This window comes from Caenorhabditis elegans, chromosome X, assembly GCF_000002985.6.
Source record: "Caenorhabditis elegans chromosome X".
Taxonomy (NCBI): Eukaryota; Metazoa; Nematoda; class Chromadorea; order Rhabditida; family Rhabditidae; genus Caenorhabditis; species Caenorhabditis elegans.
The window spans coordinates 8,014,503-8,039,200 of NC_003284.9; the positions used below are offsets into that span (position 1 = coordinate 8,014,503).

Consider the following 24,698-nt stretch of genomic DNA (forward strand, 5'->3'; position numbering starts at 1 on the left):
TCAGTGACATTGGATGCTATCATTGTTTCGGTTCCTTTTCTTATCAATCGGAACATGCTCTATTGGTTTATCAATCAATTGGAAAACAAGTTTTTTGAGCTTGTCACACTTTTCCACGCCAACTATTGAGTATAACCCGCCTCTCAAACATGCCAGATAACATCGAGAAATGTTTTCAACAAGTTTTCCAATGAACCGTTACCTCAAATAGACTGACCATCAAACAAATACTAGTTTTTTGTTGAAAAACTTTTACACCTTATCTAAAACGTTGGCAATTTTTTGTGAAGTTGTCGATATATTCCATGATTTTCGGCTGCAACAGCAGAAAAATAAGGTCGAAAACTGTAAATATTTGTCTGTCACATGCACATAGACGGGCGATTCTATTTTCAAACTGATAATGATGACTTTCATGTCTCTTCCCTCTCTGTTAATTTTTTTTCGCTCCGCTTCGAAATTTTTCGAGAATTAATCAACAATGTTCAGATCGAAAAAGACCAATTTAATTCCATCGGTCGCATCAGAACCACCTGCATCGATGGAATTATCCTCACGAGCTGATGAAGGTTAGTTCAAGTTTTATTACATTCCGCAGGGCAAGTATGTTGAAATGTTTCGAATATTATTTCAACATACTTTTCAAATTTTTTCAAAAACATAACAATAATTTGCATTTACTTCTCAAAGTGCTAATCTATGATTAATGGTTACTAAAAAAGTTGTTGATGAGCAAAGGTTCTTCCCAACAGATAAAGAGACTAAATTTTATTCCTATTGTGCTAAAATAAATAAATATCATTATAATAGTTTCTTAATGTTGAGTCAAAAAGCTGTGAAAGCTCAGTATTAGCCATTTTTTTTAGAATTCGTGGACGAAAAATTGCTTCCAGTTTTATGTTTTAATTTTGTTTAAAGTATTCATGTTTCAACATTGTGGGGTTTCAAAATACGATCATGTTTTAGCTGGTGTAAACTATGCTTTCACCGCTTTTTGACTTGAAATAATGAAAAACTTTGAAAAGTTATATTGTTGTGCGGAAAAAAAGAAGAAACACTTGTCACCAACACGTGGAGTGTTAGCATTTTTAAGAGATTGAGAAATTTCCCAAATTTTTCTTCCAATTACATATTTTCCCAGTAATTCCCAATTGTTGAGCTCAATGCTCAAATTTTCCGGTTGTAGACAACAACTAAGACTGTTTTCGTCACTGACTCACCTTCAGAACTAGTTTTTCATTCGAATTGTTGACGTTTTTGTGTTTGCTAGATAGGCAAGAGAACAATTGGGATGACTGCAGAGATTTTTATTGTGAGAGAAAAACTGCCTTTCTAACTTTTGTGCATTGATTGTTTTTTCTTGCTGATAGTTTGGTTTGAAAATAATGTATTTACATAAGTATTTAGATTATGTTAAATAAATATTATTTTATGAAAAAAATATATAAACAAAAGCAGCTTCCCATTTGGCTTTTTCATTTTCGTTCAAATTGCCAAGTGGTTTTTCTCTGTAAACTTCTCGTGTACCCTTGAAAACAACAAGTATTCATGCTATCCAAAGCAGTCAGGCGAGCTATTGAGCACAGAAGACGGCTAGTCGAGCAAAGAGTCACGCGGATTCGTCTTTCTTCTTCTTATAAACACAGTGCTCCTTCGTGAACGGACCGAAAACTGAGAGCATCGTGTTGCCTTGTGCTCGAGCGCTCGTTTTACGTTTTAGCTCAGAGAAAACTGAAAATAAAGATTGAAAGTGGAGACTCGCGGAAACAAAATAATGTGGAGAAGTGTATTCTCAAAAGGGTAACCACTTTTGCTAAGAGTTCTGGATGATCCAGGATAATTCTGACTTTCCAAAGTCAAAAGTTTTAGAGATTTGGTTTATTCAAAACACTTTTATTTTTAATTCATCATTGTTGAGAGTAAATATTTTTATTTTCTCTAGAAAACATTTTGAGACATTCATTTTTTAGCGTTTTTCCAATCCGATTTGATTGTGGTGTATCTTGAAAATTAGTATTTATTCACAGTTGCACCATAATTTTTTTAAAAATATATTTTGTAGTTTGTTTAAGCTTACGAATCTCTCAATTAACGCCAGTCGCAACAAAACGAGGAAACATGGGGAATGCTCTATATCTAATCATGGAGCTTGAGCTGAGCCGTTTTTTAAAAGAAAAATGTGTTAGTTTTTTTCAAGCTAGTATCCTGCCTTGGAGTCAACGGCTCGACACTCTTCCTAGCCCAGTCTGCTTGAAACAATTTTTTGTGTTGAAACAATTTTTACCCCCTCCTTTCTTTTTCCATGAGCTCTCTGAATGTAGAAGTAGAGAGATGAGAAAGGAAAAAAGGAAAAGAAGGAGCTCATTAGTTTATTCTGAAAATATCGAATAGTCGCTAGACGGAAAAGATTGTGTTTACAACAGTTATTATTGAAGCCGTTGGTTAGATTTTTCAAGTCTTTCTCGGAAAGAATTCCAGAAACTTGGAAATTGGAAAAAACATTAAAACTTCTGGCAAATGAATGCAAAATTATTTGATTATCCTTCCATTTAAAAATTTCTGATGTAATAAACCAACTGAGTAAAAGTGAATCATTTTTCGCATGCATTAAAGCCGTTCCCATTTTTTTTTTCGATTTTATTCGCATGTTTTTCTGTTATTCTTCTTTCTCGAGGATTTTTCCTCAAACCACTTGCCATAAAAATGGAGTTTCTCAAATATTTTCCGTTCGTTGTGCTGCTTCTACCTGTTTTTATGTTCACTGACTGCCTTTGTGCTTGCTCGAAAAAACCAAGCTTTGCAAATAGTACGCAGTATGATGAATAGTACGGAACGCCACTTGTTCTGTTCCCCCAGCCGCTCTGCTCACCCGCCGAGCTGGGGGTCGGCGCTGGAAAGTAGGGAGCAGGGGGGGGGGGGGAGCTGCTCGGCGAGCACTGGCCCCCCGGGCTCCAGTTATCGTCGCAGGACGTCTCGTGGTTGCTGTAGAAGAGTAGGAGAAGAAGAAGGAGAAGAAGAAGCGTGTGTTTGTGGCGCGGCGTCTCGTCGTGGGGCGCCTCGCCGATTTCTACAATACCTCTGCTTTCTGCTCTCATACTCTCTTCCTACTGACTGGGGGTGTTTGGGTCGGTCACAAGGCACCCCTCACCCACAGAAAAAATACCCCAGTCCCATTTTTATTTTTATATTTTGCTAGCCTCAACTTTTCCATTTTTCTGCAAAAGAAATTATCTAAAACTTTTGCATATCGCAAAACTTCCCAAAATCTAATATTTTCCTTTTCCACTTGAATCCTAAATTTCTTCAAATATTTTAAATTTTAAAGTACGTGCAAATTTTCACATTCCGCTTTTTCCGTCTCACCTCGTGTTCCTCATAATCTTAGTCCGTGCATGTTGAAAAAATTCGCGACACAAACAAAATAATCAGTTACCAGTCGTTGTTATCAACTGTCATTTGCTTCATCTCCTTCTTCTCCTTGTTCTTTGCCGCCGCGGGAAGCAATCTTCGTCATCGAACACAAACTGCCTGGAACGCCAATAAAAACGACAACAAACAAGATTGTGGAGAGAGAGAGAGGACGATGTCCGATTTGAGATGAAGAAGCTGTTTGAGATTTCAGTACACTACAACATTGCAACAACACTTTTATCGCCTTCTCCGCACGTTTAGGTAATTTATGGTTACAGTAACCCTTTTGGGAAACCTGAATTTTTAACGTTTGCTTCACAGAAAATCTAATTTCCTTTACTATTACTACTATTTATCATTATTATTATGATTATTACTGAGAATAAACCCCACGCAGTTTTTTGAACTTATTTTCTTCATTATTTCCAATATAATGAAGAAAATAAGTTCAAAAAACTTTCCAATATAATTAAAAACAATCAACTGCATCGTTTGCTGTTTTTTAGTGCTCACATGATTAAATAATTTCCATTTTTTTACTCAGCAGTTCTAGAAAAAAGATAAACAATTTTTTCGAAACTTTTTTCGATACACTATCGTACTTTTTTGCTGGCGCGGCATCGGATTTTTTTGTCCTGCTATGTCAATGTCGCCTGCCAAACTGCAATAGATGCATGTTGCTTGCCCAGCGTAAACATCACGCGGTGTGTGAATCAAATTCAGGTCGTTCCATCTTCAATTTACCGGCGGCACGCCACAGTTGAGAAAAAACGGGCAGTCCAAGAAAAAAATAGAACCCATTTTGAATTGTGAGGAGGCATCGGAGGTAGTTTGCGGTAGTTCAGGAGGTTGTATAGGAAACTGGGGGTGGAGACTGTATACAGTCCTTGTCCATTCGCGTCACTTTTTTGGTGAAACGTCGAATACCAAAAAGATAATTTGTGTTTTTAACGAAAAGTTGTTTAGTTGTTCGAAGCAACATATAAAATGTTTTTTTTTGCGGTAAATTTAAACTCGGAATCGACCCCAATTTTCCAACCAAAATTTTCCGACTTTCGGCATTTTTTCCAGTTGACATTCCTAAATTGTTAAAGTTGATTGATAAGTTGTCGAGAACATACCCATATTTTGGAAAGAAATTCAAAGTAATTTTTTTCAATTGAATATAATTATTCCAACCACCTGCAGAGCTTTACTTTTTTCCATCTTTCACTCTTCATCTATATGGCTATATTTGCAGAATCAAACCGGAGTGGGAGCGATCCGAAGTCGATTATTTTCAACGCTGGCCAACCGCCGTCGCGACGTCACTCGATGACGGAGACTCAGCGACAGAATTCAGTGGGAAGTTGTGGCCAACAACAACAGAATTCGTCTCCGTCGCCGGACGCCTTCTTACAGGAAAAACCAAGCCATCAGCAGTGAGTATCGAGGAAATTAGGGTTCCAAAAACTGGTTGTCAAGAGCAACCTACTTGAAAATAATATCTAAATAAGAATAATCTTTAAAAAAATAAAATTTAGACTTTTTTTGAAAACTTGAGATACCTAAAAACATTGAAATACATGTTGCTAAGATGAAAAATTAAACTAAAAGTAACATTTTTATTTTTAAAAACAAAAACATCCAAACAAATACCAATTTAACAATTTCAACAGTTATAACGTTATTCACAAAATTTTGACTCTTGTTTTTAAAAAACGTTTCTTTTCAATTTATTGTGTTTTTTTTTTGAAAGTAGCTCGTAATTTTTGCTTCATTGACTGCCTCTGCACATCTCTCAAATTCTTGTTGTACACGTTCCTTCTCCCTTACCCCCAGTGTCAGAAAAACCAACCATGAAAAGAGATGAGGGGGGGGGGGGGGGTGACGGCGCGGCCGCGTTGTTTACCACTAGCGCCCACTTTAACCTATCTGCCACCTCTACTGCATTGCGTGTCTATGCGGCGTCTCACCGTCTCTTGTCGCCTCGTGCTCACTTGTGTTCAATATCCGCATGATCATATGGTCAGTGAAGTGAAAAGTGTGTAAGAGGAACTGGAGAAGCTAGAGGAAAAGGAAAAACGCCAGGGGTTCTTTTTTATAGACAAACCAACGATGGAAAGATGTTTAAGAGAGGCAAAAATTGTGGAAAACAAAGAAATGGCGTTATGTATTTGTTTTCGTCAAAGGTTGGATGAAATTCAAATGAAAACATGCATGTTTTTCTCTTTCAATCTTTTAAAAAATAACTGAGAATAAAATTTCCAAGAAAAATTTCTTCACTATTCACAATCATTTTCCTTTTTCCGCTCATAATACATTCTATTGGAAACATGGTAAAAAACGTGAAAATGAAAACACGCGTGTTTTGATTTAAATGCAAGACATGAAGAGTGCAGAGAAGAACAACAGAATGCGGGCAGCGAGCTGCTTTTCGAATAAAGAGGACACTGTTATTAGAGCGTGATTGCTTTAATATGCTGCTCAGTGAGAGCTCTTAGGTACTTGGATCCTCAAAAGACGAATGGTGTTCATAGCAAAAATAATTAAGTTCGACCCTGCATAGTATATCTGAAGCTGGAGAAAACTTTAAATCTTAATTGAAATATGAATATTGCGGATGAATATACGACAATTACTTAAACCTGCCGAAGTAAACATTTTTCAGCTATTTGAACGAATTCCGAGTAGAAGCATGTCCGCTTTTCAAACAACACCAGTGTCAGCAACACCGACCGTTCACTTGCTTCAAGTGGCATTTTGCGAATCAGAGGAGGCGAAGGTATTTCACCGTGCATTATTAGTTTTCTGACCTACATTGTTATAGGCCAGTAAAGAGGAGCGATGGCTCATTCAATTATTCACCCGACATTTATTGTGACAAATACGACGAGAACACCGGCATTTGTCCAGACGGGGAAGAGTAAGAGATATCAAATATTGTACTGGTACCTGGTATATACAAAATTGCAGCTGTATATTTCTTCATAGAGTATCTGGGGATGTAGAACGCAAATACCATCTACGCTACTACAAAACCGCCCAATGTGTACACCCTACTGACGCCCGGGGGCAATGCGTCAAGGTTTTTCTTTGAAATTTTATTTTTCAGTTCTATCTAATTTGCATTTAGTGTTAAAAAACAGAAATTCTATAATCTATACCTTACCTCAATTAAAAATGAGGTGCAGTGTGAAAGTGAAAGTGAGATATTTTGAACAACAACAACTACATTTTCCATTTCTTCATCTATCACGCTTCCCTCGGAACATTTTCCTTATTTTCCATTGCAGAACGGTGCCCATTGTGCTTTCGCCCACACGGCAAACGATATACGTCCACCAATGGTAGCCAAGAATTCCCCTAACAAAACCAGTTATCTTTCGGTTCTTCAGTTCGACCAACACGAAGTCGGATTTTCGACAGTCGTCGACGGCGAGGGACGCGATAAGACCAGCTTTGTGATTGAAGATCCACAATGGCACTGTGAGTTGTTTTCCTGTTCGCCTTTTTGGGATATGCATGCAGATTTCGCAATGAGATATAGCGGATTGCATATGAACGCGATTGATTGCATTGTTGCGACATTTTTCATTAGTTATAAAAACAAACCACAATATTTAGTATTGGCCCCAATTGTTAATACTCTTTCTTATAGTTTATTAAAAAATTTTGTTCAATAATGTCATATGCATTTGGCAAATATACTGATTTCAAAACCACATGAGCGATTAGATGAAGAAAAAATGTTTCACAACAACGGGATAGATTATTAAGAATCATTTGGGTGCTCATGTGCTCACGTGCTCTTTTCACTTTGGTTATCCATCTCCTTCTTTTTTGTGTTGCTCTTTCCGTGTAGGCGCCCCACTTTTTTCGTGCTGTCATGTTATTGCGCCTATCACATGACCATCTGCCTCGTCACTGGCTCGCCCCCAAGCTCTCAACTTGCTGTGATCTCTGTGAGTCGTTGGGAACGCGCACACACACAATGGGCCCCGGGGCACCTAACAGCAAAATAGATGGGGCGCACCAGAGAGACGAATGGGCACGTTGACGGCACAATAGAAAAACGAAACGACGGCCACAGTGAATGGATGGACATGTTTTTGTGCACTATCTGCAGATGGTATAAATGACATTGAGACGGAAGGATTCGGGGGCCATACATCGCGATTTCGAAACTTTTCGAAAACAAAAGGATGAAAGGCAAAAATAACAAACTATTTAGGGGATTGAGATTGCTTACGGAACCGCTGTCGTGGACAATTCAAGTTACAGATTACAATGCCATAGTAGGGAAATTGTTAAGAACCACCGCCATAGTAATAAAATGAACAATTATCATAATTAAGCTTAATTTTTTCGAAATTTTGAGTGAAAAATGGCAATAAATCAGTTTTTGCCTTATAACTTTGGAAGTTAACTAATTAGTATTTGTCCTGTCATTTATAAATTCAGTTCTGCTTTAATTCTATTTGAACATCAAAAAGCTTTTTGAACGGGCCACATTATTTCAAATTCTTTGAAAACCCAAAGTTATTCTAAAAATTAGTCAATTCATTATAACCTTAATGTGTTTTATTACTAAGTTTTAAGTGTACTGTACCATCAATATTTATTTCAACAGTATTTCCTGCTATACTTTTTGAAAATTTACTTCAACTTTAAAAAAACTCTGAAAAATCCTGGAGGAATTTCAAAATTAAGCCAGAGAATAGGCGTAAAACTGTATGAGTCTTTGTCTCGGAACTGTATATTGGGAGTGGGATATCTTTGCCTACGTGGCCTTTTTTGCATTTTGATTTTATGCTTTTCAGTTCGAATAACCTGACAGTTAAGATTTTTGACAGTAATAAACCTCTGAATTAGTTGCAGCACAAGACCACGTGCTATCATGCTACAAAACGGAGCAATGCAGGAAACCAGCTCGACTCTGCAGACAAGGATACGCCTGCCCGTTTTATCACAACTCAAAGGATCGTCGACGCCCTCCTGCGTTGTACAAGTACAGGTTTGTTGATGTCATTGAAGTGATAAAACTGATAACGCAACTCACACGAGCAAAGCGTCAAAGTTCTGAATAAACAGGCAATAGCACATGTGGTTAGAAGGGAATGAAAGAGTCGGTGGCAAACAAGTTGTCAAAATCGAACTTTGACTTTTCGAAATTAAACCTTTCACAACCAACGCGCACTCAACAAAAATTGCAGATCTACTCCGTGTCCAGCTGCAAAAACAATTGATGAGTGGTTGGATCCAGACATTTGTGAGGCTGGGGATAACTGTCAATATTGTCATACACGCACTGAACAACAATTTCATCCTGAAATCTACAAGTCAACAAAGTGCAATGATATGTTGGAGGTACATTTAAAAATCTTCAATGAAAACAACAATTAAACTCCAGTAGAATCGAGTTGTTCAAAAATCTGCTCCATTTTAATTTGCCCAAATATTATGTGATAGTGAAACTTTTTTTCAATTTTTAAATTTTGTTTCATATCGTGTACAGTTATAAAATGACAATTAACCTATTTGAATTTATCATAAGTGTGAATGTTGACCAAAAAAATGTTATATGAGTTTCACGTTTCAATTATTCTAATTTACGCATGTTAAGGAAGGATCATGCATCAATGTTTTTGTAATCTCTGAAGAGCTTTATGTTTAGAAGTTTTCGGAAATTTTCAAAAACTTTCAACCAAAAATTTCGAAAAATCAATTATATTTTATACTGTTTTAACAAGTTAATTGGTCGAGTTGAATTAATAATTGTGTATTTGCACCAAATGCTTTCTGGGGATTTTTTAAAACCACAACTTTTGTAGAGTAAAAAGTATTATTTGGAATGTTTTCTCTAATATTGGATATTCGTTATTTAAAACAAACCCCCCAATTCAGCATGGATACTGCCCGAGAGCAGTCTTCTGCGCATTTGCTCACCACGATTCTGAGCTTCATGCACACAGAAATCCGTATGTTGGAAGCACCCAGCCAAGTCCGAAAGAGCAGTGTAGCCCGTCTCCAAATGGATGTGAGTTTTTACTTTCTTTTTTGGAGAAATATAGATCACCTGTTCTCTTTACAGTCAGCATTCCAACGGAACGCTTCGAGTCGCCAATAAATGGATTCTCACCGAGTTACTCATCCGTGCTGAAAAACAGAATTCCAATTGCAAAACAGGGATATGCTACAACTGATTCCATTTCAAGCAGTTACCCGAAAGCACCAGGATATGAGCGTTCCCCGATTGTTGGAAGTTTTGAGGTATTTAATCATTCTTCTAACAATTCTGACTTTTTGAAAATGAAAACAAAAAGCAAAGATTAATAAATTTCTAGATGCCACCAATTGGACGAGGTGATCAAAGACTTCGAACACATTCACTCAACATGGGACATTTGGACATGCTTAAAAGAAACATGATCATCAATGGAATGACATCAATCGACTCTGGAAACCCAGCATTAACCTCCACGTCTTCATTGTGCCGATCTGACAGCGGTTTCAATGTAGTTGCTGATAACTCTTTACCAACGCTGGACGAGTTGAGCTTAGATCTTCCACGAATCGACGAGTCTGGTACACAACTCAATCTGTTTAATGAAGGTAAGCCATATTAAAATAAATATCAGTTACTAACAAAGTTTCAGTGCTTTCTTCAGTACGAACAGCTTCTTTGGATCCTTATGGCAATACAACCGGATTTTTTGGCCAACAAGATCAGATGTCAACCGATATCTTTGGCAATTCTTTTGATCCAAATGTGGTGCAGTTTATTTTCTATCATAAAAACCTGAAACAGGGAAATTTTCAGTTCTCCCAGGATTATGCTCAAGATGACTACAACGACTACATGAAGCAGCCCAAAAATGAGGATTTCAACAGTTTGAGCGACAAGTGTCAGTATCTTGAAGAGTCACTGAAACATACCAGACAACAAGCCGACATGTGGAGAATGCGTTTTGAAGGAGAATTTATGGAAAAGAACAGACTTCTCGCCGAGCGATCAAATTTGCTGGGGCAGATTGAACAAATGAAGCACCAGATGCCACAATCTCCATTCATGCCACCAGTTCAGATGGGATCCCCGCTTTCAATAAGTTTGCCTCAGGACAATTATGACGGAGGAATTCGCCCATCAGCTAGTCTTCAACACAGTCCACCTTACAATATTTTTGGGGTAAGTTTATCAATTATCAAGTATTTTATTCAACAAAAAAACTTGGTAATAGGTTGAAAAATCGTTCCCAACGTGAATTTTACCAACTCATTGAATAAAACGTATTTCCCTGGTACAAGTAACCAGATTATTTAATCGAAAACGTACTTCTAATGGTAAGGATCAAGTACCGCAATTCGGATATCATAGCCACAAATTGATCACAAGTAACTAAAAAAACTAGATTTGCTATTTCAGAACGACTGTGAAACTGGTGCACCAGCTTGTGCCCGTTGTGGACGTGATCGTTCCCGATCTGGATTTGACAATCAAAGTTCTTGCCCCGTTTGCTCCAACTAGTACTTTTTAATATCGTTTTCCAATTCCAAACCTCAGGGTTTTTCAATGGTACTCTATTTGTATATTTTAATTTTTTCTTCTCACCTTTTTTTCTTAATCACTATTTTCAAATTTCTTGCTCTGATGCCGCTATATGATCTATTGCCACGATTCTATGTGATAACTTACCAGATGATGAGCAGACATTGCCCCCTCTCGTCAACTCATCTTCTACCAAATTTCACTCATCATACCATCCAACACTATCACTGTCTTACCTTCAATTTGTGTTCGATAGGCTCCAAATCGGAACGTCTAAGTATTTCGTATTTTCTTGTTGCTAGAATCAACATTTTTTTAATGCATAGGTCGCCGCGGATAATTTATAAGACTCTTTAAATTTCATAACTATACCCCTTTTCTAAACGACTTCCTTCAAAAGAAAATTTTCAAAAATGCCAAAAAAAATTATTGTGATTGAATATATTGATTAATTCAGCATAATTTCTAATTTCAATATTTGAATTTCCTTATTATATTGTAATTCGTTTTTCCTATTTTCATCTAGTTACGCGTGAATAGTCCCGTCCTTTGATACCACGTTTGTATCTTCAAGTTGTCTTTAATTTCCACTTCCGCCACATCACTTCCCACTCAAATATTAGAAGCTTTTTCACTTTTTGCTAGTTGATCCACACCATCCAACCCTCTCTTCATTTTATCATGTTCTATTTTCGATTTTTGTATTTTTCAAATCAACTCAATCTAATTCGTTAACCCAAATGACCCACCCGGTAGGACTATAAATTGAAGCTTTCCGGTTTTAGAATTTTAAATCACTTACTTCCCCATTTTCATACACCTTCAACTATTCATTTGTACATTTCACCATGCTTTTTTGAAATATCGTCTGTTTTTATCTTTTCTTTTTATTTTCACAAATAATTTTTTCAAATTTTAGTAGTGACCTTTCATTGTTTCACTTTTTCTTAACTTATGTGCATTCTTGTTCCCAAATTTCACTGTTCCGTGTACTTCCTAGACCTCTATCTATCAGAATAATGTAGACAATACAACGGTTGTTTGAACATCACCAAAAACTTGTAGTACCCCCACTTTATATCACTGGTAGTTATCAAATTCTTTACCTTTTTCCAACTTTTCTTGTTTTTCTGTATTATTTGGGAGCAACTATGTGCTCGAACTTTTCCCATTTTATAGGAACGTCTTTGAATGCTTTGTAGTAGTTTTTATAAACATGGTACCTTTGTAATTCCCAAGTTCTAAGCCTTTTTTTCTCACAAAAATTCAATTTTTAACATTTTAAATTTCAGTAGGGAAAATTAATTCAAACCCATTCCTTTTCATTATATGCTCTTCCACTTTTATATATTTCTTGTAATTTTCAATTTTCAAACAACATTTTGTATTGTATTGAAATGGTTAGAAATAAAAAGTGTTTTTTTTTAATTTCTAGTGAAAATGTGTCGGAACAGTCAGATGATTATCAACACTTTCTGGCGCTTGACCTGGTCACATGGCAAGTGTGTAAAGTTGTACTTTCATTGATGCCGGTGTTGATTTCAAGTTTTTCGAGTCGGTCGTTTCCAGAAGCCTTTTGAAATATAATTTTATAAATCTAAGTTCTCAATTTTTGTAGTACATATTTGTTGTATAGAAAAATGCAATTTACAAGTTGCCCATTCTTTTATTGGGATCTAAATTGTTTTTAAACTTAATTTTACAGAATATAATTCTATTTGATAATTTGTATACTTTGTAGAAATCTATTCCTGATTATCTTTTGAATGTTCAATGTAATATTTTCTTCACAAGTACTTATGTAGTACAATTGCCTCAAAATTGTTTTCCAGTACGTTTTCCATTTGTTTCTTTTGAAAAAAAAATTTAGAGGTGGACTGTCAATTTTTTTTTACCAATTCTCTTCGTCCATTGACTTTTAAATACCTTAATAAAGCTGAAAACGCAATATAATTAACGTCTAGAACCAAAATTAGACGACAATTAAAAAAAAATTGTTTCCAGCCGCTGTGACAATGATAAGTCGGTCAAATTTCAAATTTTCACTAATTTTAGGCCATTTTTCGAGCCGTCATAACTTTTTTTTGAAAAGTTTTCAAGAAGTTTCATTATGAAATTCGGTGTTTTCAGACAATTCTGAGTCTCATAAAGCAATAAAACAATTCGACTACACCACCTTTAAGACACGCCTATGGAGTCACAATGACCGAATATCATGATAAAACATTCAAAAAAATTTCCCTGATTCTATATGATTTTTTGAAAATGGGGAAAATCTCAGTTTTCCCCCCATGCCTATTTAAATTTCCGCCATTTATTCGTTCGATGAAGCGCGCTTGCATTTTTTTCTTATTATTCCACTGATTTTCTTAATTTTTGATCGTTTGTAGTCGGAAAATGAAAGAAATTAACAAAGTAAATGGAAATTGTTAATTAAAAAGTAACTGATAATTCCTAAACCTGTGAAATTATCTGCTCAGAGGACGACAAGCCTGCAATTAGTATTTTAACAGTTTTACACCCTATCAATGACTATTTAACAAACATTTGGCATTTATTTTGTTAATTTCTTCCATTTTCCTAATAAAAACGCCAAAAAATTAAGACAATCAGTGAAATAATGAAAAATAAAATGAAATAAAAAATAAGAATAATGCAAGCGCGCTCCATCGAACGAATAAATTAACGGAAACTTAAATAGGAATTAGGGGAAAACTGAGATTTTTCCAATTTTCAAAAAATCATATAAAATCAGGGACATTTTTTTGAATTTTTTTAATCATGATATTCGGTGACCCCAAATGCGTGTTTTAAAGCAATTTCCCCACAAAGTGTAGTCCACCTTTAAGAAAAACGTGAAAATGATTTGTATTTTTAAGCGTAGAAAGACTCTAATCCTTAGCCTAATAGAGACAAACCTATTAATTTTAATTTTAATGATTTACAGTAATTTATTTCACAGCTCAGAAAAAATGAATTTGCCCAAAAAATTCACCTTTGTCTGTTTCCTTTAGTTTATTACCAATTGAATTAAATGTATTCCCTTTCTTATTTTCTGAGTTGTTTGGGCTGATTGAACTTATTCAAAACTGAATTTCCACTGGTAATTTTTTTTTCCAAACTGTTGATAATTTCACTTTTGTTCAAATTATTATTTTGCAAGATGTTTATTCCTAATCGGTTAATGTCTTGCTATGAAAAATGCTGATTGATAGTTTTGAAAATACTCCGATAAGCATTTTTTCATGAAAGTTCATGACAATGAGAATTAACTTATTTTTCAACTGACAGTTGGATCCTTGTAAAATTTTTCAAATTTTTTTTATTGTTCCGGTGATTTTTTATAAGTTTGCCATTGTTAAAGTTCACATACATTTTTGCTTGTATTGATTCTATTTTTTGTTTTTACATAAATCAATTGTTGTCGGGGATTACTAGACAACATCATTGCAAGACACCACCTTCTATTCTCACTTCACGATGGGAATTGGCTCACTTCTCATTGTCTCTTTCTCCTTTGCTCTCCTTTTTTTTAGCATTTGTTTCCATTTGCAGTGCATTGAAAACGCTGTTCAATTTATAAAGACGTGTTACGATGCTATTATAATTAGGATATGGATTATAAACTTTGTTTAGTTTTGTTAATAAATTTTAAGCTCTTTAGAAAAATGAGACAATATTAAGTTCAAATAATGCTTTGTTTTTTAGAACGTTAACTGTTAATTGAACATAAAACCATTGTTTTGTTACCAAAAAGTCAACGTTTTCTTTTCCGAATCCCAAAACGCGCCAGCAATTGTTTGACCCGCTTCCCGTTGAAGAGTGTTTACACTGGCTAGACGGGTCGATATGGAGGCCGCGGACGCTACTCATTTTCTCCCGTGATCACGTTGCCTTCTTTTCTCCTCTATCGCGTCATCTGCTAATAGAAACTGGTCGGACTCTTGCGCAGCAACCTTGGTCTATGATTATTCCCCTTAGCCTTACAGTTTTTTTTTTCAAATATAACTTTAAAAATTTAAAATTTTGTTTTACAGATTTTATCTCAACAAAACATATGTCAGGAGCAGATGAGGACGCATTGCCCGTTTTTGTCAACACAACAGAAGTGAGTTTTTCAAAAAATATAAAACGCTAATACTTATTAAATTTATAAGATTGTCAAAAAAACAAATTTTCTATTTTTCCAATATATCTTTATTAGTCTTGTATGCAAGACTAATTGCAATGTTTGCGGTTCTCGAGCTACACTATTAAAAATCAATAATCTAAAAAGGATATGGCTGCTTATTTTATTTTTTGATTTATACAATTCTTCTGGAAATAATTGAACTCGCTTTTTTTTAATTTAAAAAGCAATGTAGAGAATTTTGAAAAAAAAACTACAAAAAAGAAAATTAATAGAGTCGAAATGAAACACCTTTTAAAATAATGAACGACTATATAATTAAGGATTTTTTAAATTTTTTGTGGTTTTCAAACAATTTAATGATAATAAAAACAACCAAATCTCGTTTTAAAAGCATTTTATTGCAGTTACAATTCCGGCTCAACGAGAAATCACAGGCAAAGCTGTTCACATTGTACAACCCATTTGGTCATGTGATAACTTATAAAAGTAAGGAAAAATCTTTTCATCCGCTCGAAAATTTGACTTTTTCAGTTTTGTGCACTGCCACTAGGAACTATACTGTAAATGAAACTACCGGTGTCCTCCAAGCAAAATGTTGTCAAGATATGTAAGTTTGCAAAACTTTTGTGAATGTATATACCGTATATTCTCTATTAGTGCTGCAACTTCCAGTAGTACTGCAGTCTCTAATAGTTCTGCGATCAAAGAGGTCCTAGAAATTAGTGTTGCATGCAGCACTAATAGAGAATATACGGTATAGTAATCAAAATTGTGAAACAGTATTTAAGAAAATAAATTCCAGCATTGATTTTTATCCCACAAAATTTTCAGAGTTGTCCGATGTATCCAGCGTCTCCCAGTTGGCAACGTCGACAAGTTGAAAATTGAGATTAGCAAAAAAGGATCGCCGACGGTAAATCTCAAAATTTAATTTCAAATTAAACAAAAACTATTCAGGCGAGTGGATCCTGCGTTCTCACGTTACTCACCGTGTCCTCCGAGCACACAAATCCCGATGAACCCCGTTTTGAAAAAGTCCAGCAATCAAACAGAATGAGCAGTTCTACAACAAGCGAAAGAGGAAACGATAGGGTAAGGTTTTCATTTGAAAAATAAATTTTATTATAGAAAAATAGCACGTGAATGTAATGTAATGTAAAATTGAAACAACTAGTAGCTAGAAAATTTCATTTTAAATATATCAGTCTGTATTTTCAATATTGGTTTACGTGACGTTTACAAGAAAATATAAAGGACAAAATATCTTTCAACTTTATGAATGCAAAATTTATGAAAATTGAAACAGCAATAAGCTGTTCCTCAAAGTAGGAGAAAAGGAACCGTTTGCAAACCCGGACGCGGTTTTCTGGTAGCTCATTTTCGAATAATTTTTTTCGTTGTTATCTGTTACGACCTTATATTCTGTTACGACCTTATATTCACTAAGCGATCATCCGGGCGCCACAACCATTTCCAAATTAAATGTTTCAAAGATTAAATAAAATCCTCAACACTCAACATTTTCAGAACCAATCAAGCATGTGGGCTTGTCTCATCGTTGGCCTGTGTTGTGCTGTCGCACTCGTCTGTCCAACCGCCGGTGATATTGAATCAAAATCTTCATCCGTTCCCCCAATGCTCCACATGTCCTTTCAACAGAAGCTAGTCGCTTCTTATATTCTCGGCATTGTCTCTGTATTAATTCTCCGTCCCATGTAAAGCTATCTAATGTCATTCAATCACTGGTCTAACTTCCTTCCCGAATCGAGTCACTTGTTCTCCTGTCTTCAAAAAATGTGTTCTTCTCTCATCTACTGGCATTATTTGTGCCTGTTTCTTTTTCAATACATGGTAGTCATTTTGTGGCTATTACTGTAAATTGTTTGCAAATCAAGCAATCATTCTTATTGTACATTCTTGTAGGAACAATCATGAAATACGCACTTTTTGATAATATCTGTATGTATATGACTTCTCTACCTCTTTTTGTTTTTAAATTATCGGTAATTGCAATTGAGACAAAGCAATCGAAAATTATGGTAGATATTGTTTTGTATTACACTTACCAAACACAAAAATATTGGGAATTGAAAATGCCAAGCAGGTAGTTTTTACGAGGTTATTCATTTTCGTCGAATAGTTTTTTTTTTCCATTTTTTTGATAATTCCATTTTTGCCAATTCATATTCTAAAAAGACCGCATCAAAATGTATACAGCTGACTGAAAAGTGACAAAAAAATCTACTTTGAAACGCATTGAAACTAAATACTAAACATGAATTTGTCGCCGTGTAAATGATATAAATACAAATTACTTGAAGAATCTATCGCGCATGCAATGAAAATTGTATTCTTCTTATTATTTTTAAAACATTTTTGCGCAAGACAAAACAGTAAATAAAAATATAGTATCGTTAAATTTTTTACTAAATTTTTAATACTTTTTTGAGAACAAAATCTACACAAAAAAAAATCAAAAATCAAATTCAATTAAAGTATTTTTCTTCCCATTTTTTAATTTCATAATTTGTGACACAGTTTTCTGAAATTAAAATTAATAAGTTCAAAAGTTTAGTTTCTTAGGGTCATAAATATGCTGAATATATTCTGTGCATGTTAATAGCTAACAACTTATTCAAGAAATTTCTTCAGTCACTCAGCATAGAAATATTAATTGTAATCAAATCAGAAACATTTAAAACTTTTTAAATAATGAAAGTTTGAATTATACATATCTCTCGCTAGTTTATATTTAAATGTTTTCTAAAACTTCAAAAACTCAAACAAACATTTTCCGTACAAAATTTATTCAATATAACGATCTCGAAACAAAACAAGAGATCGAATTTGTGCTACCGGAGTCAACCTGAGAAAGTAAACTGAACGGGGAGGTGAGAATAAACACGGCATATATGACCTTTTTTGCCCAGTGGAGGATAGCAAAACAATATGTTATGTTAAAGGGGGGAATTAATGAAAAATACAAGTGTCATTTACAAAAGGAAAGTTGGCAGGTTTTGGTACAATGGAAATGGTTAGTGCTTTTATAATATATGAAATGGATAGAAAGAAAAATTATATCAGTTCAATAACTAATTGCATTCACTTTCTGAAAATTGTATTCAGATAATCTGTTTGATTGGTTTCCAATAACGACGAGCCACCAGAAGAAGGGCGAGACAAGAAGAATAGATCAAAATCGATAATTGTTGAATTGATCTTTTCGAGAAAACTCCATAATCTTGCATCATCAATATTTCCACCAGTGAGACACGCCTGAGCTTGAACTTTGCATAGCTCTTTACTTTGTGCTGTAGTCCACTGGTTGCTCGGTTTCAGTGAAGCTGCATATTCACTCCTCAGCAAGTGATCCATATCGTTTTTGAAAAAGCTGTCTGAAAAAAATCGGAACATATTTTAAAAATTTATCGTGATTCACTTACTTGCCAACATAGAAATTTGACGTAGACCTCTGCATTGAACATGTCTCTCAAGATATTCTAAGAATTCCGATAGTTCCTTCTCACTCAAGTCAGAGCCTACTTCGGAAACAGAAGTAATATCATAAAGTTCGAATTTAACCAAATCATCTTGATAGCTGATAAAAGAACTTAACAGTTCCTTTTCGAGTGCTTCTAATCCACGCTTGTCCGATCGTTTTGAGTACAAAAAGCACAGATCCTGATGCTGTTCTTGCGTTTTAAGACAAAGCATGTACTCCAAGAGTACCGCCAGTTTCTGGCTTGTCAAATCGCTGAGGGCGGCGTAGTGATCACATCTTGATTAAACGAAGGTAACTAGTAGATTTGTATCCACAACTGATTGGATGTTAAAAATCGGCTTATCCTATAATACGTGGCAATGGCAAGTTGAATACCGGACAAAATTCCGTAGCCTGAAATAAAGGAAAATTAAATTTCGAAAAATCATTGCACATTACTCACCACTTTCCTGTAGTCCTAGATATCTGAGCCTGTGTAGCCGGACATTGCGGCTATAATGGCAGAGAGAATCAGAGATTTCTCTATTAAACTTAAACAACTCCACATTGTCAAGTCGTGCTTGTTCAATAAGGTTATCTTCTTCCAGCTTTTTAGCTAATTTTTCGGCCTTTTTTGCTTCTTTGTTAGCCCTGAAACACGCTTAAACTGCGAAATTAACTCTAATAACGCTTACTTTTTGACTTTGACATTGGCAGGGCTGCTACCCAAGTTTGACGCTGAGATTGTACTGGCTCTCGTCTCATTTGCAGTTGCGAAAGAAATGCTTGCATCATCTATCGAAAAGTCGCCCACAACGTCTGCCTGAGGCACGACTTCTACCTTCAAAGCCTGAATATCCTCTTTCTCAGCTACATTCGGCTGACTCTTGGACTCTCCAAACGCACTTCCAGATAACTCCAAAACTTCTAGGTGCTCCTGGATGCAATTAGCAACGTCTTCACTGATTTCCTTCAATTCCACTTGTTTCAAAACTTCCTTCGGCGTAGTTTCACACACATTTTCCCCTCAAGGGAAGAACTAATTGACGTAGTCTCAGTTGGCGATTTCTTTGTTGATTCTCTGAAAAAAAAACAGAATTGGAAAATCAGAAGCATGATTCGAAACGTTTTAATATGCGCTCACTTGATTTCATATTTTCAGACAACTAAAAAAATATCAAAAAGGAGAAAATATTTGATTACCTGTATGGTTCATCAAATTCTTGTTTTTGAGAAATCTTTCTCGACACGAAGGGCTGCTCTTTGGGACTGCCTGATCCTTCTCCCCCGAGACTACCAGATAATCTCAAGTCTTCAGGTTTTGATGTTTGTTGTTGGCTCGTTGAAGGACCATCATCTTGGGCAAGACTTTCAAGCAGAGAATATGGGTTTAGTGGTTCTCGCGGACGAAACTCTTCTGAGTTCATATTCCAAGGCTCCGCCTCCCTGATCCCGTCCCCGTTTGGTAGTAGCTGAATCCGGTTTTCTGTGTGTGTCGGGATCAGGGAGGCGGAGCTCGAAAAAGCCGGGGATGTCGGGTTTTACCCGTTTTCTCTTTTATTTTTCCCTCAACGCAAGCTCTTTTGTCATTTTGACACGCCAAAACCTCTGATTTCCTGCTCAACAAGTTTCGCACCTTGCGATCTTGTTGACGCACTTTCGGTGCCTTGCGCACACGGCGACGTGAATCCAAGATTTCTCAGCACTTCTCCCGCAAGAACGGGTGCAAGCCGGTCGACGCCGTAAGGCTCGCCGTTTCTCATAGGTTTTAAGGTTTTAAATTGTTACAAGTTTAAGGTTTTTATTGTTTTTAATTAAGGTTTAAGGTTAAGGAGAAGATTTATTTCTCCTTGTTTTTGGTGTCTTGGTCTCGAGTATTTCGAGTTATTTTGTTTCTCCTGGTTTAAAAAGACTTTTTCTTGCTAATAAATCCGTTAGTAAGATATCAAAGGTCTTCTGTTCTTGGTTTTCTCAGTTTTCAAGGTTACAGGTTACAATTGCATCATTAATAAGGTCTTGATTTATCAATTCCTTACTATGCAAAAACACTCCCCAAAATGTCAAAACTATTGAGTGACTCGTTCAATTGAAACAGGGGTGACGCGCTATTAGAAACTGCGGTACTACTGGAGATGCAGCACTAATAGAGAATATACGGTAAATTAAACGTGATACCCATTTTTCTCGTTACAATTGGGAATGTTGTTTTCCTCTAGCCTTTAAATACAAAAGCATTCCACACGTTTTTATTTCATACATAAGTTAAAAAATTAATTTTTAAAATGACGGGGGTATAATACACAAGTACCCAAACTTTCTTGATTATGGTCCCATTTGGGGCCCATTTGGGGCAAAGTCTCTGTTTTTGGTACTTTGCCTGTGATGTGAAGTAATAACCACCCTTAATATTTCGTAGAAATTTCAGATTTAGATGAACATCCTATTAAAATTTCCCAATTGTACTAAAAAACTAGAGCGGCCAGCCAATTTTTAAAACGTTTTATTAGGTTCTTTTTTAAGCGCAAGTTGAACATCACATAATGGTGTGAATTCAAGTCATTCTCCGCAAACTTTCTCGCTACCATCTGCAATCTTAAATAAATCATCTGCAATTTTTTGTGATCTTACTTCCTACTTATTATGTTTCTTTCTGGCGTCTCATTTTTTCAGGAAAAAAAACTGTGTGATTCTTGAGTTTAATTGATTCGTGTTGCTTTTATGTTTGGTTTTTTAATCTTTAGCTTTTGAAATCTTAATAATAATAATTTATAATCTTGTTATAGAAACTCGACAATTGTCTGATTTTCTTGCAATTTTACATTGGAGTTCGGTTACTTTTAATATGCACTTATTATTACTTCATGAATGTGTTTTAAAAAATCTGATTGCCCTATTTATCCCTTTTTTACATTTTCAGATTGTAAAATTTAAATTTTGAACTTTATCATTTCAGGTATTAATCGGAAAATCATGACATCAAAACTGGTCTGAGTTCTTCAGTTGAACTTTTTTGGTACCAACATTAAATAAAATCTTGTAAAAACCTACTCAATTTACATGTTTACCTAGAAAGATTCGACTAAAAAATTGAAATTTTCAAAACCTCCTTTCACAACACTCTTTTTCAATGAACACTCACAATTTTCATAAATAAACACTCAATTCTTATTGGAGATAAACGAGTTGGGTTCGAAAAAATGAGTGTGAGTCCGAAAAAAGAGATATCCTTTTTTAATAGTTGATGAAAGAGTTATAATCTAGGATTTATAACACACGAGTTATAACATAGGAGTTATAACACAAGAGTGGAAATCCTAATCGAATTATCCACAGTGTCGACATACGTCCCTGCGCGATAAAAAATTATCGATTTTTCCATCGCGCAGGGAACCCTTCGATCCATGTGGATAAACTATTTGAAGAAGGAACATTTTTACATTTTCATTGAAATTTGGAGAAAACTAACGAAACAGTTAAGTTTTGAACTGAAATTGACGAATTTTTAAAAGTCCTTCAAAAGTATTTTATCCACATTACTGTGGTTGGTGGTTAAAAGAATACAAAATGGGAGAAGTTAAGTAAGAAGTTCAGTTACAAAGTTTAAAAATAACTGAAAATTGAAAAAAGTTACGACCACGGCAGGATTCGAACCTACAATCTTCTGCTCCGTAGGCAGACGCGTTATCCATTGCGCCACGCGGCCAGTTGATGGTGGTATGAGCGAGTTGCGTACACATCACGGCAGATGGCAAACAGCCTCTTTTCACTGCTGTCTTTGTTGTCTCGCCTACTTCCAAAAATACTCTAACACGTTTCTCATACTGAAGAAGAAATGTTACAAATGTGGTTACAACAATTCAATATTCAATACTCAACAAAAATAACTATAATAGTGCAAATTATGTTTTGTAGATGTTTTTCTTGAGAGTTTCACTTTTTTAAAGAAATTTGTTTGAGCACGGTTTCCTCAGAATATTTGGAGATATCCCGATTTTGCGGGAATTCGTTTTTCTGGGATAGCAGTTTTTTCTATTTTTGGCTTCTATAGAAATTATTTTCGAATTTTTGATTGATAATATTGTTGAGAAGCATCATACAAATCGAAAATATGTTAAATTAGAAAATTTGGCCCAAAAAGATGGCGACGCGAATCCTTTAATTGTCATCACTTCGCTCGGAGAACGAGTTAAGAAGAGGTCGTGCCGTGAGGCTCGACATTATTTCGTTGTTTTTGTTTAAGGTTTTTTGGAGACTTTGGTGTCTCATATTGTGTTTTACACTGTGTTTTAATGTCTTTTGGAGTCAATCTTCACACTTTTGGTCTCAATAAAAGACGTGAGTGAGATATAAAACCTGTGTGTTTGTTCTTTTCTTCTAGTTTTCAGGTATATTTTTGTCTTATTATCCAGGTATTGATTAGTCAATTCCTGACCACAGTGATTTACTGGAATCGGTCGGATGGCCTAGAGGTAAGGCGCTTGCTTAGGGTGCAAGAGATCCCGGGTTCGATCCCCGGTTCGACCCACAAATTTTAAAAAAAATTTTAACTTACAATTAATTTATGAGTGGCTTTTATCAGACAAATGCAATCGCAAAATTTATACAAAAATGTCTGGAATCTTCCCCAAAAGTCGAAGAGTAGTGAGTCAAGTCCACCAGGTAGATCAGAAACAAATTTCGTGAAAAAACTCGATTTTTTCCATAAACGTGTGTTTTTTAAATTTTGGAAAATACCAAAAACTATGCTATTTTTAAGTGCGGACGTTCTTCTCCCAGTGAGGTCCAGTGGTTAGGGTACTTTCTCTGTGCGATCCATGTATTTTTTTGTATTATCTTTTTTGCATTTCCTGATATGAGCAATTTGAAAAATGTGAAGCAAATATTTTTCAGATAACGATAGATCATGAAGAATTTTGTTTTAGGATAGTTAAGCTTCTAAAACAAAACTACTTTATTCGAATACGCAATCCCATGAATCAACGCGTTAAATCAATGTTAACTTTGAGCGTTTTTTTCATTAAATATAACAATACACGAAGTAACTAAGAACATTAACACACTTTTGCAGAACAGCTTTGATCGAAGAAGGGCAATCACTTATGGATCCATTCCTCCTTTTTTCTTCAGGTTTTCCTCGAAACGCTGTGCAGGACTGGATGTAGAAGATGTAGAATAGTATTTGGAGTCCTAAAAAATTGTACTCCATGAGTGATAAAATCAAACCCTTACCGTTGAACTTGAATGAGTGTTTTTCTCTTGATCTGGTTTAGTTATACGTTTTGAATCCTTGAAATCGGGTGACTTGGTAAAACCGAACATGATGTCAAAAGAATCGAATCTTTGAACGGCACAGATCAGAAAGCATCCAGAAAAAAATTGAAGTAGATTTTATGTAGCATTTTTTTGAAAATAAAAAACTGTGAATTCAATTAACTTATATATATACAGGTTTATTATATACAGGTTTATTCAAATCCCGACAAAACAGTCTCAGTGAGAATAACAACTATGAAAAAGTTGAGGGTCTCATTTCAACAAGTTGATAATTACTATTTTTTGTAGAAGTTGGAATATGTTTTTCCTGACAATGAAACCAAATATTTTCAAGAAATTTTCAAAACAAGCAAGGTGGGTATAGACAATATTCAATTTGCTTTAATTTATAGTTTCCAAAGTTTTGGAAATTTGTGCACGTTAAATCTGAGTGAAGATCTATAAATCATGTTTCACAAGTTTATTTATTTTTCAGGATTTTTGTCTCGTTTTGGATTTCAGATTATTGTAAACATGTCTATGTTCCACTTTCATTCATTCATATTCTTGAAACAAATCCTTAATGTTTCAGAGACAATGAGGACTGTTTTCTGTGCATACTGGAAGACTTTGGAGACAATCTCACCAGTCATATATCCTCCAGAGGGACAATCCTCCTAGCCGTAATTGCGGGCTCTTTTGCCACAGCCACCTGTCCACATCATCCCGATCTCCTCAAAAATTCCTCATCGAACAGGGGAGAAAGATACATGCAATAATGTCCCAGTTGTATGATATTTCAGGCAAACAATGTTTGACAAAAAAATAGTAAAACCAAAAGAAATTACGTTGTAATGCAAAATTGAGTAGTGATGGTAGAAAAAAGAGAACAT

The 24,698-nt window shown here is 35.2% G+C and overlaps 3 protein-coding genes and 5 non-coding genes across 9 annotated transcripts; 7 read left to right on the top strand and 1 right to left on the bottom strand.

The window, feature by feature from the left end:
• Positions 1 to 480: 480 nt before the first annotated feature.
• On the top strand, positions 481 to 12,366 carry unk-1 (C3H1-type domain-containing protein; the record flags this gene model as incomplete). 2 transcript variants are annotated; one of them, NM_001375079.3, is made up of 15 exons in its annotated part: positions 481 to 569; positions 4,652 to 4,832; positions 6,062 to 6,175; positions 6,221 to 6,316; positions 6,367 to 6,478; positions 6,687 to 6,740; positions 6,789 to 6,879; positions 8,272 to 8,407; positions 8,607 to 8,760; positions 9,298 to 9,430; positions 9,485 to 9,663; positions 9,738 to 10,005; positions 10,050 to 10,165; positions 10,214 to 10,579; positions 10,817 to 12,366. In NM_001375079.3, 14 exons carry the CDS (start codon positions 4,726 to 4,728, stop codon positions 10,916 to 10,918), a joined length of 2,028 nt encoding a protein of 675 aa, NP_001361954.1. In that variant the 3' UTR covers positions 10,919 to 12,366. The 2 variants fall into 2 exon arrangements, with proteins under 2 accessions (NP_001361954.1, NP_001263959.1); NM_001277030.5 differs by having other exon boundaries at positions 542 to 569; positions 8,266 to 8,407; positions 10,062 to 10,162; positions 10,817 to 12,329.
• On the top strand, positions 2,924 to 3,071 carry C34D10.3. The gene has a single exon (NR_071619.1). It is a non-coding gene; the product is annotated as an Unclassified non-coding RNA C34D10.3 (non-coding RNA).
• C34D10.5 (Truncated env protein) lies at positions 3,525 to 3,596 on the top strand (the record flags this gene model as incomplete). Its single annotated transcript, NM_001361817.1, has 1 exon — positions 3,525 to 3,596. One exon carries the CDS (start codon positions 3,525 to 3,527, stop codon positions 3,594 to 3,596), a length of 72 nt encoding a protein of 23 aa, NP_001348798.2.
• C34D10.4 lies at positions 8,823 to 9,073 on the top strand. The gene has a single exon (NR_071620.1). It is a non-coding gene; the product is annotated as an Unclassified non-coding RNA C34D10.4 (non-coding RNA).
• Positions 12,367 to 14,976: 2,610 nt separating the features above from the next.
• Positions 14,977 to 17,112, top strand: C34D10.1 (MSP domain-containing protein). Its single transcript, NM_001392806.1, has 6 exons — positions 14,977 to 15,047; positions 15,476 to 15,557; positions 15,603 to 15,678; positions 15,903 to 15,984; positions 16,029 to 16,163; positions 16,599 to 17,112. Exons 1-6 carry the CDS (start codon positions 14,997 to 14,999, stop codon positions 16,788 to 16,790), a joined length of 618 nt encoding a protein of 205 aa, NP_001379696.1. The 5' UTR covers positions 14,977 to 14,996; the 3' UTR covers positions 16,791 to 17,112.
• Positions 17,113 to 22,171: 5,059 nt separating this feature from the next.
• Positions 22,172 to 22,260, top strand: C18A11.13. The gene has a single exon (NR_071621.1). It is a non-coding gene; the product is annotated as an Unclassified non-coding RNA C18A11.13 (non-coding RNA).
• On the bottom strand, positions 22,183 to 22,255 carry C18A11.t2. Its single transcript has one exon. It is a non-coding gene; the product is annotated as a tRNA-Arg (tRNA).
• A 744-nt stretch (positions 22,261 to 23,004) lies between the features above and the next one.
• C18A11.t1 lies at positions 23,005 to 23,076 on the top strand. The gene has a single exon. It is a non-coding gene; the product is annotated as a tRNA-Pro (tRNA).
• Positions 23,077 to 24,698: the final 1,622 nt, after the last annotated feature.